At 40.3% G+C, this 11,249-nt stretch overlaps 1 protein-coding gene across 1 annotated transcript in view; it reads right to left on the bottom strand.

Annotated features, from left to right (window-relative positions):
• Positions 1–13: 13 nt before the first annotated feature.
• LOC111650285 (vesicular glutamate transporter 1-like) overlaps positions 14–11,249 on the bottom strand; it is a 13,056-nt gene continuing 1,820 nt past the window's right edge. Inside the window, exons 2-13 of the mRNA XM_023400166.2 lie at positions 6,931–7,183; positions 6,392–6,510; positions 6,173–6,287; positions 5,977–6,064; positions 5,334–5,420; positions 4,692–4,828; positions 3,901–4,050; positions 3,626–3,758; positions 3,029–3,139; positions 2,731–2,858; positions 2,187–2,256; positions 14–2,016 (exon numbers count right to left, since the gene is read on the bottom strand). Of these exons, the coding sequence (XP_023255934.1) occupies positions 1,721–2,016; positions 2,187–2,256; positions 2,731–2,858; positions 3,029–3,139; positions 3,626–3,758; positions 3,901–4,050; positions 4,692–4,828; positions 5,334–5,420; positions 5,977–6,064; positions 6,173–6,287; positions 6,392–6,510; positions 6,931–7,183 (1,687 nt within the window). The 3' untranslated portion in view covers positions 14–1,720. The remainder of the gene's footprint in view (positions 2,017–2,186; positions 2,257–2,730; positions 2,859–3,028; positions 3,140–3,625; positions 3,759–3,900; positions 4,051–4,691; positions 4,829–5,333; positions 5,421–5,976; positions 6,065–6,172; positions 6,288–6,391; positions 6,511–6,930; positions 7,184–11,249) is intronic.

Raw genomic sequence — 11,249 nt, forward strand, 5'->3', positions numbered from 1 at the left:
GATAGTACGGGAATAATCACCTCTAGGTTTTATTATACAATTTTACACGTGTACATGATTTTTACATTTACAGTTTTAGTTTATAACCCAGAACAAAACATTAAACAATAAATTAATGAAAAATGACAAAACAGTAAAAACCCTAACATTTAATATATAATCTATTAGTGAACTCCAAATAATTGAAACTGTATCAGCCAAAGTGATATAATCCCATGACCTAACACAGAGATATTCTTTTATTTTATACCTTAAATTTGGGGACTAGCTAGATACATTACAACACCTACAAACAAAAATAAAACAAATTGCTCATGTACAGTGAAATTTCATTGTTATGTTGTCCATTATGTTTAATTGGTCTTTAGTTTACTGATCATTTCACATATCTTCAGTTTGTTGGACTATAGAGTAAAGCAAACGGATATCGCACCTTCTAATGAGATTGACCAAGATGTACTGCATGTGGTGGCTTTACAAGAGTGACAGTCCCTTTTTATCTGCACATTCATTTTGACATACGCTACATTACTGGCATCAAACAACAGTTTCGGTTCACAGCCTTGAAACTGTGACAGAAATTGGTGTCTGGCATGTGTTAGTGTTCATAGGTTATTAATACAGTGACAGCAGAATGCCTTGCCCGTTAACACTTAGAGCATAAACTGTCTGAATTCAACAATATAACATAACATTAAAGAAGCATATATTACATGTAAAGCATAATGAACAAAATTCAGATCTTGGATTTGGAAGAAAACAGCGACCTAATAGAAATAAACATAGCTTCAAACTAAGAAACTAATTTAATATAGGATTGTTATTACCCTGGATAATGACATTCCCTGTAGTCCTATACGAGGCATTTTAATTCCCCAGTTTGTCAGCAGGCAGACAGGTTAGAGGCCCAGCACATGAAACATTTTTACACAAGGAAATCAAAATGCTGCATCTAAAAATGTCAGTATTGGGCTATTTAGACTTAACAGAAAACAGTAATATTTGTAGGTGTTCAATTACTTTCTCAGTGGATCAGTAAACCAATACTAAAGAGCAAAATATTTTTGTTGTATTGGCACAAGTAACATGCTTTTCCTTAAAAGTGTGCACATTAAGGACAAAACTTTAACTTAAATGGAGGTGCGTACTCTGCTATGGGTTGCAGAAACTCTACAACCATTTACGCAACTTTTTTAAAAACCAGTTAAAATTTAATACGTTTTCATTGAACAAAAGAAATGCGCTTTTGACCAATGTGCGCCTAAAGATTTGTAATCTGGACTGACTCAAATATAAATGAGAGACATACTAATTAAATCCAAATCTTGTCAATTAATATAGAAACTTCTACAGTTATTACAATGAATGAACATCACAGAAAGCCACACCAGGCCTAAAACACAGCCCTTCTCCAACAGATATTACAGAGGAGGCTGACGGGTCCTAAAACACTCTTACTTAGATTGTCACACAGGGTACACAACTGCAATCACACACAAACACACATTTTACATTTACTAATGTCTTCACCTCCACTGTGCAGTCTCTTTGAATTCAGTTCAGTTATGTTAATATAGTCAGACTTGCTGAAAATTGTCCCTTCCCGCCTTCCATTTTAAATCCGCACTTTTAAAGTTCTCCACGCCATCAGGTGAAACTTCACACTGTTGATGTACTGTTTCTGCCTCACTAAAGGCTATGTGCAGAGGGTCTGCCGCTTTTATGTTAGCTCTCGGTCCCCCTGTACTCCATAAAGGTAATTATTGGTTCCGGCTGGTTGTACGTACTCCTCAGTTTTGTCCCAGTCTGAGACCCAGCCTCCTCCTCCTCCTCCCACGCCTCCGCCTCCATTGGGATCTGCTCCCTGGTTCATCGCTCCATAGCCTGTTCCGCCACTTGTGCGATACAGCTCCTCTGTCTCATTTGCAAGCTCATCCTCATCCAGGATGCCACATTTCTCATCACTCAGCTGCTCTGGCTCGGCCCAAGCTTGCTGCTCTCCAGATGCAAAAAGGCCTGCAGCAAAGCCACACACACAATCAGACTTTTGGTAAAATATTATTCAGACTTGCAACAGAGCTGACAAGTTCAATTGCATTAAGAACAACTCACAAAATGATGCATATTGAAACATCTTAATACTCTGGTGAAGATTGAGTGGAACATTTTGAAGTTAAAAGACATACCATAGAATATAACACCTCCGTAATGAACAAGTGAGGCAATGAGGAACACACCCTGCCACTCCTCTCGTGTCTATCGAAGAGGAGTGAAAAGAGCCAAAGAGAACTTATAGTTAAAAGAATGAATAAATTGTGTTTCATTTCTAATATGATATTTGACAGTTAAAAACATATTCATGCATTTAATCAAAACAGTCAAAGAGAGGTTTGCACATGCACTGTGTTTTATAAATGCACATCTGGTCTATCAAGCTACTTAGAGTGCAAAATTCAATTTGCAAATGCAAAATGGCCAAATTAAAAAGAAGTCTTTATGAGGAAGTGACAGCTCTGCCTCTGTTTTATAAATATTTTCTATGACCAAACACCAAAAGACAAGATAATAAAAACAGAAATACAATACAGTGTTTTAGAGTGTATTGTGTTAGTATACAATATCATACATACTATGCTACTTTCTGCAATTTAATTAAGTTGATGCTGACTGTCCTAACAAACACACATTGTACGAGTAAGAGAATCGCAGCTATTTAGAATCAGTTCTCACCTTGTGCTTCGTCATGGCACCAACTATGAGTGGGCAAACCATACCAGATAAAGTGCCCACACCGTTGGAGATGCCCATGAGAATGCTAGCATATCGGGGTGCAATGTCCAGGTGGTTTACATTGAAACCTTATTAGGAAGAATAAATATTTTTAGAATCACATATTTTATTCATGACTACAATAAATAGCACCACATGTCCAAACTTTATTAATATTTGTGGGCAAAAGGTTTTAAGGAACACATTATACTCCATATTAGAAAGGGGGATTAAAGAATAACTAGACTTATGCTTTTACCTGAAATGGCAAAGCCAGAGAAACCCACAGCCAGAACCAGGAATGTAATGGCAACACCTTTTGTATGAGAGAAGCCCACCACCAGCAGCAGAGTTGCCTCCATCCCAAACCCTGATGGAGAACAGTGGCATAGCACAGAAACCAACAAAGAAAGAGTTTAATGTGTCTCAGTGCAAGATGCCTACTTAAGTCAACTGAAGGCCATTTTATTTCTGCTTTTCCTCTTCTCTCTTTTCATAACATTTTTTTGACTGAACAGAATCCTAAATATGCACTCAATAACCAACAAAAGGATATGTACACTTTATGCTCTATTTTCACTTCCTTATCAAAGTTTAAAAATATCATAGGCAGAGCTTCTGCTTCATGCTGAATCATCATTTGACTGATGTGACAAATATTTTCAAACCACAGCTGAAATACTGCATGTGAGTAAACAGTATAACAAGCCAGTGTGTTACTGTGCTGGTTGTCAGGCTCACATGACTGAGTCTTCTTACTGTAAACTGGGGGGAACTTAGAAAAATTTCCAAATCACATCCAGAAAAGACAGTAAAAGTGTCATTTTGCTTTCCTTTCATTTCGGTTCTGTCTTACCTCCACAGTTCATAAGTTTCCTAACGTTAGTGGTGCTCATGATGTGGTTGGAGCGCAGATAGTCGGCAAGCTGGCCACCAATGGGCACAATGATGGTCATAACCAGATGGGGAAGTGCGGAAACAATGCCCACCTAGACAAGAGAGGGGGATTTTCACCACAGTGAATATCGAAAGCAGACTTTGTACAGTATCATGATATTGTACGTATGGAACCTCTTGTTCCTGGTACCCTAAAACACCATTATCCCACTGTCTACATCGGATTTCTTTTACCTTGCTAATCTCAAATCCAAACACCTCCTCGAAGTACGCGGGCTGGCTGATGAGAAGCAAGTAGAAAGTCCAGCTTCTGCAGAAATTAGCCACGATGATGGCGTACACTGGCATGGACGTGAAGAACGCCCTCCATGGTGTGTTGAATTTCTGTAAAACAGAAAAATGTGTATATAAATGTGTGTATAATTATATTATTATTATAGTGTTAAACTTCACTGATTTTATAACCAAATTCTACAACCCCTGAGCCATTTCACAATAAATAAATGTACATAAAATGCGTTGTTTGCATGAATTAATCACCAATTTATTGTATTTGAGGTTTACTCTACAAAACAAGCATCCAGAACATTGTGGTCAGTAAGAAGTTGGGTGGAGTAAATGGGTTAGTTTCGCTTGAATGTAGATACAAATGAGCAGAGGTTACTACTGATAAGGAGTTTCTAAATCTGTCTGTGGTGCTTTTATTTTGATAAAGTACTCCAGGTATCTTAGAATGGGATTGTGATAAAGTTTGACACCCTCTTGAAGTACACCCATGCCGACCTCTTTGTTGCTCTCACTTTGCTTGTTTAACATCATTGTACGTGTGGCATTATGCTTATCTTAACATTTTGCATTATACAGGAAAAGTACCAGCATAGTCATATTGCGAACTCTACACCCTGACTTGAAGGAAGGGTAAATGACGTGTCAGGTCACATCTATCACTGTTCACATCAGCCAATTTGATGTGATACAGTTTCTGAGTCATACTGTACCATAGGAAATCTATTTGGTGCACTGACCGTTACTGTAAATTGGGCCGTCTCGCCAATGCTGTCCTCAATGTATTTCCTCTCCTCATCAGTGATGGTGGGGTGGATTGCTGGACTTTCATAAGACACCAGGATCCAGAAGCAGTACCACGCGATCCCAAAACTTCCTGGGGAGGAAGGAAGGCAGGCAGGCAAACAGGCAGGGGAAAGAAAAAGAGTAGTGTAAGTGTCAAACCCTGAAGAAAGGTTAAAAAGAACAAGCTGCCAATGAGACACTGACTATAACTGCTGCCTATGTACAGACTGGGATTAAATTTAGAATTCATACATAATGGGTCTTTTTCTTTTCTCATATTTATGGTGCTGGCCTTTTGCGGTCTTTTTGCCCTCCCACCGCAGTATCTGTCAGCATCTGCTGTCTCACTGAATGTTCTCCACAGTGATTGGTGTGCTTACACAACTATTGAGAAAGACTGTTGTCATGCTTATAATGTCAACAGTCACACTGTTTTGTATTTCACTGGAAATTGAAAATTGTAGTTCAACTTTTTAAAGAATATTAAAATAAATACTCAGCCCACATTTCAATTTGAAGGGTTTGGAAAGCAAGATTACTGTAAAAGCTGGCTGTTTTATTTTGTTCACTGTCAGCCTAATGTCAAGGGTCATTACCGTAGACATAGAAGACTGATGACCATCCTGAGTACTGGACTAGGATTCCAGCTAATGGCATGGCAATCACAGCGCCAGCATAAGAACCTAGGAAACAAACAAATATTGTGGGTATTAAACCAAGTAGCATCCTCCAAGAAAATGAAGCCAAAACTGCAGTTCCTTGAATTACCACTGGAAGCTAGAGAGTCAATCCCCATAGACTTTCATATTAAAATGCCCAACTTTACAGCAGAAATAAACATGTTTCAAACCTGGTATAAAAAATGGGGTTGGTCTCTATAAAGACTTAAAGTTAAACATAATTGAAGGTGTGCCATATTGAGTGACAGGTGGGTGTGTATGCATGCCACAGACCGGCATGCACCTTAGTGTCAGCTCCACAAACACCCCGCCTCTTTGCCCATTTTTGGATTAAGCAGTAGTTAGGTGCAGTCAGACACTGCCAAGATGGCGATGGTGGAGCAGCCCACCAGCTTCAAAAAAACACTCTTCAGAAACCTATGGGTGACATCATGGAGGCTACGTCCATCTTTATATACAGTTTATGTATTAAACAAGCTGCCAAAGGGTTTCTTAAAGGGAAACATCAAACATCCATCATTCAAAGACAGAGAAACATGGACAATTATAAGAGACTCACCACAAAAGGCTGTTGTGGCCAGGCGACTTCTTTCAAGTGGTGGTGCCCATTTTGCCCAAATACCGTGACAGGCAGGATATGAGACTCCCTGTAGAACAGGGAAGAAGTTACACTATGATGAATGTTCTAAATAAAATGTAAAATCTTTCTATGTTGCCCATTTCTTGTGTTTAAGATGAAGTTATAGACAAGACACCTCCACAAGTCCTTGAAACACCCTGACAATGATAACACAGCCAAAGTGCATCCGGGCTGCCGTGGGGATAAGCATATTCAGGCAAGATGTGGCCACGATAGCAAAACCAAACACTCTGGAGGAGGGAAGAATAGAGAAAGCAGGAGACATTCAGTATGTATAGAAGAATGTGCAATTATCCCTCGCATACAATAAGCAGTAACAATAAGAGTAACAGACCTGTTTGCTGCAAACTTTTGACAAATGAACCCTCCTGGAATTTGGGTTACTATGTATCCCCAGAAGAAGGAACCATGGATCATTCCCACTGTTTCTGGATCCCAGTCAAATTGAGCTTTCTGTTGGGACAAGCAGGAAGACAACCACATGAGAAAACTGAAAAAACTGAGAATGACAAAGTATCTATACAAGATAAATTGATGTGATTGATTCATGGTCCTCTGAGGGGATATGGTTGACCTCCAATGAAAACACCTTGACCCATCATCAATATTCCTATAAAATATACTGAGCAACACTGACTGACATGTTTTATGATGAGTCAGTCCTTCGTTTGACCAGCCTGTTTCCATTTCCACCATCAACAAAGATTTGTAACATAATAAAACTGTCACACTGCAAACATTTCTCCATGGATCTTGCTCTGAAACAGGAAAGGATCTTCCCTAAACTCATGCACAGTGCTTGAAGCACATTTGTCTTAAATAAAATTTAAATTTCCATTATAATAAAAACAGCCCCAGACCATGGCCACTCACCACTATGACCTCCTTGTTGTCTCTGTAGATGGTGTGGCTGTTGACCATGCTGACGATGGCCACACCCAAGTTACATCGGATTCCAAAGGAGATGCAGAAGCCCAAACCGGAGAGGATGGCGATGATGTAACGCCTGGGCAGGCCGAAGCATGTGCAGTCCACCACGGGCATCTCCTTTTCCTCCACCATCTCCGGCCGGCCCTCTGCCGACAGCTCAATTGTCTCGCCATTTTCCTGCTTCTTCTCAAGAGCTCTGTAAAGAAGAATGTGGAAAAGTGAGGGAATGAAGAATGTTGCATGTTAACTATAGCCCCAGTTAGTAAGAAGTGATTTAGACTAGATGATTAGAGGATTTAGACTCTAGCCTGTATAGAATCCTAGACCAGTTGGTCCTGTATCATAAATATGAATACAATAAAGTCATAGTTTAGTGAACTAGTGAATCTGTAAGAAGTACATAGTCAGAAGAAAATGTTCATATTGCCTAAACCTTAGCATTTCTCTTCTGTCAGCTTATGATGGTGTGATGTGGTTGTCTGGAGAACCAATCAGCCCCTTAGCAACTACTTATTTAGATAGTTTTGCAGAGACCGCTTTTGACAATTCACACCAAAAGGCTTCTTGATGTAAAATTAGACATTTCAGAAATAACCATATATCAGTGTAGCTATTCAAAGATGTGTCAGATGACAGGAAAAAACAGAACAAATATAACAATAATTGATTTCTTAAAAAGACAAACCTTAACATTTAGTTTACTCCTAGGTTTCTGAACTGGGGATTTTCTGTAAGAATAGTCAGTCAGTGACAGATCTGCCCCAGGTTTTCTAAACTCTGGTTACCACAGTGACAACAGATCGTGCTCAGACAGCTTGGCTTGGATCTAGATGTTCAGACAATCTTTCTGGCTGTCAATTTGCCTGGTAACTCCAGCATCTTAACAAGACACAGTCAGCACAGTTGCCTGTCAGCCTACTTCCACCGGAGCTTGCTAACTCTGACTTATCTTGTCTTCTCAAGGTGTTAATATACCGGGTATTTTTGTGTTGCAGGCATTCATCTCCCGACTGAACTGCCTGACAGTGAGGAATACAGTTTGAGTAAGACAACAGTGTTCACAGAAACCTGTCTCCTCCTGGTGCATCCATGCTTCTCTGCTCCCTCCAAACAAGGTTACCTACTCTCTTTCTGCTTCTTTCTGTAACCTATGTTCATGTGGCTTGCTGAGAAACCTTGAGAAACCATGACCTCTGCAAGCCTCCAGTCTAACAGGCATCAAATATGTATCTAAACTCAGCGGATAATCTATTAAACATGAAATGTGCAGCGCTGAGCTCTTAGATCAGACTTGAGAACTGCAGGTTCAGACGATGCAGCACAGAATCCTTTTGCTAATTCCTATTGCTTTTGTCTGGTAAACATAATTATACATACAGTACGTGAGCTAGTTGTGCTTAGGCAAAATATATCAGTATACTCAGCCATGTCGTTTTTAGCCAAAATATAACACCCAACAGTGCAGGGTATGAATAAAGCTTTTGGGGGATGGGGTTGTATTTTATAGATGACTTTATTTCACATCTGGTTGTACAGGACAAAAGGAGATGAAATGGGACGGAGATCGTGGGCTAGAACGGCATTTTAAGTGTAATATGATTCTTAGCCGACTGCACCACCAGGGCACCCCATTAATAACAGAGTACGCCCGCAGTGGCCATTGTGAACATTCATCTTGGTTGGGATGAAAATCTCTACCCGGCAGAACAAGTACAGTCTGGATACTTGATGCTACACAGCTGTACATCATATAAATATATGGAATCTGACAAACATTTATCGGTTCCCCTGTGAAAAACACACAGACACAAATTAGACAATGTTAACTCTACAGTAGGCCAACGCAAAAATCCCTCATCACAGTTTAAATCATTAAGATCAATACATACAAAAACCAGCAGGGGCCATTGTTTCCATGTCTTAAATGTGTGTTTGAGGAGTCAGAGCCAGCAGCAGTAATAATAATGCACATGCCAAAGACATATAGTGATAGATAACTCTTTTGGTATATGTGCTGGGTGAGCAGCTTCTATTGAACTGAATTGGCTGCTATGTTTTATACATCACTGTTGTAAATGTAGCTGCAGTGAAACTGATTGTTGTTTTGACTGAAGGGGTGAGCGAGGTGTTGAAACTATAAATTGATTTTATAAACGTTCGTAGTGACATATCAGAACTATATTACCTTGTACCGTGTATTGTAAGAGACAGGAAACATCAGGAGAGAGGGGGACAGGTGACAAAGACCCCTTAACCAGATTTAATCCACTGTGGACCACTGGGTCACCATGCACCCCAGAGTTCCTTGATTTGACAGGAAGTGTCTTATGAATAGATGATCTACAACATTAAAAGCACATTTAACTTGGGACACAAGCCTTTATACATCCTACATACATAATGTGTAGGCCCATGAAGGTTTCTTCTGTTAGCTGTGTGGGACTTCTTCTCCATACCCTAAAAATCTCAAACTAAAATGTTTTGGCTCTGTCAAGTCACTAGGACAATCCCATTTCTGAAATACCAGGAAAAGAGCGCAGGATGATCACCGAAGCTTGCAGAAAAAAAAAATCTTCATACAACCATTATCGCGGCTTTATAAGATGTACTTTCTGCAGAGACCTGAAGTGGCATGAACATATTGAGTGACAGGAAGACTTTATGTTCCTGCCAATAAATCTGTTCTGAGTAGTCAGCTAAAAACTCCAACAGTAAGTAGACGCAATAATAAAACATACATGCTCTATTAGTTACTGTAAGCAGGGAATCTAACAGTCTTCAACACTGATCAAGTATTAATGATTCTCCATCTTGAATTATTAATATCTCTGGCTCCCTCTGACTATTTTTGTCTGGGCGGGCCTCTCTCTTCATTCCTCCTGTCTCCTCTTTATCTTTAACCCTGCCTTTTTACAATCAGCTCCCCCGACTCACGCATAGTCTCGCACACAATTCACAACATTTCCTCCTCCTTCAACACCAATTTATTTTCCCAGTGTCCAGAGGATGTTCCGTGTGTAGTTTAGTTTCTCTGCAATACAGTACACGCTTGTTTTTCTTGTTTCTTGTTTCTCGTTCTTTTATTTTGTTTTACTACTGAATCTGCTGCAGTGACTTTTCATGACTGACCCTGAGTTAAGGAAAATCCGTTGTAATCCTCACAAGCTACCTGACCTTCTCCCCGTTGCTCTTGTCACACCATGAGGGAAGGTCCGGTTTGCTTGTCTGAAGCGATTGAATTCAGTGAGAGAAAAGCTTAGTTTTGAATCTTGACAACACGTAAGAACGCTGAATTCACATCACCTCTCCTGCCGAGTGAATATTCTTGGTTCTCTCTCCAAGTTAATCCCTTAATTCATACGTCAAGGACAAATGTCAGGGCAGTTCAGCAGCTTGGTTTCAGAGTCGAGTCAACAGCTTGGAATCATTGATTGGATAAGAGAGAGTCAAATAACTGGTGCAGATTGTATGAAAGGCTGAAAGGTTCTTCATGACACCAGTAAGCAGGACCTACTGAACTCGGTCTAGCGACACAAAGTGTGGGCGTGCACCGAAAGCACATAAACTGAGTGCATTTTTGATTTCACTTCTCATTAGATGGAAACTGCGAATTCGATTGTGAGAAATACAGCAAAGCATACACTTCAGTTCAACATTTTTATACTCGGCTCACATGTCAGTCATATTTGTTCAGCCCTCTGATATTGTGGATCAGAAGTATTATTAAGATTTCATTGTCAAACAATAGTTGGAGCTGTTGATTTAAGTGAGGGATTCAGGAATAAACAGGGAAGAGGCACTGCTTGATGTTTAATGAAGGGATAACGGGAGACTGTCAGCTGCCTCTACATCAGTGAAATCATGTCTCTTGTTGTCTTCATCTTGATTCACAGCTGCAGGTGAAAACTGGCTGCTGTGATCTGAGAGTGAATTCACTGAGGGCTGTACATATTGCTGAGAATAGAACTGGGTAAAAATAGATATGGAGTCAGCTCCATCCTTTCAATAAAACACCCGGCAATAAATAATACACAGTGATCTGTCTGTCTAGTTCTCTGTGTGTGGGTTGAAGTTGCGTGCGGAGCGGGAACCCGGGAGCGGGCCTCGTGCGCGTCATGCGCGTCATGCGCGGCGGCAAAGGTACCGAGGGAGCACCTGGGCACGTGCGCTCCACGGAAACGAAGGCAGCTGCGGGCTCTGTGCCGTGGCCTAATCCTGGCTGTGAGATGCCCTGAGTGGAGTGGAGGTGGGTGGAAGGGAGG

Source organism: Seriola lalandi, unplaced genomic scaffold (assembly GCF_002814215.2).
Source record: "Seriola lalandi dorsalis isolate HSWRI2012SDOR001 ecotype SW California unplaced genomic scaffold, Sedor1 jcf7180002052132, whole genome shotgun sequence".
In the NCBI taxonomy this organism is placed as follows: Eukaryota; Metazoa; Chordata; class Actinopteri; order Carangiformes; family Carangidae; genus Seriola; species Seriola lalandi.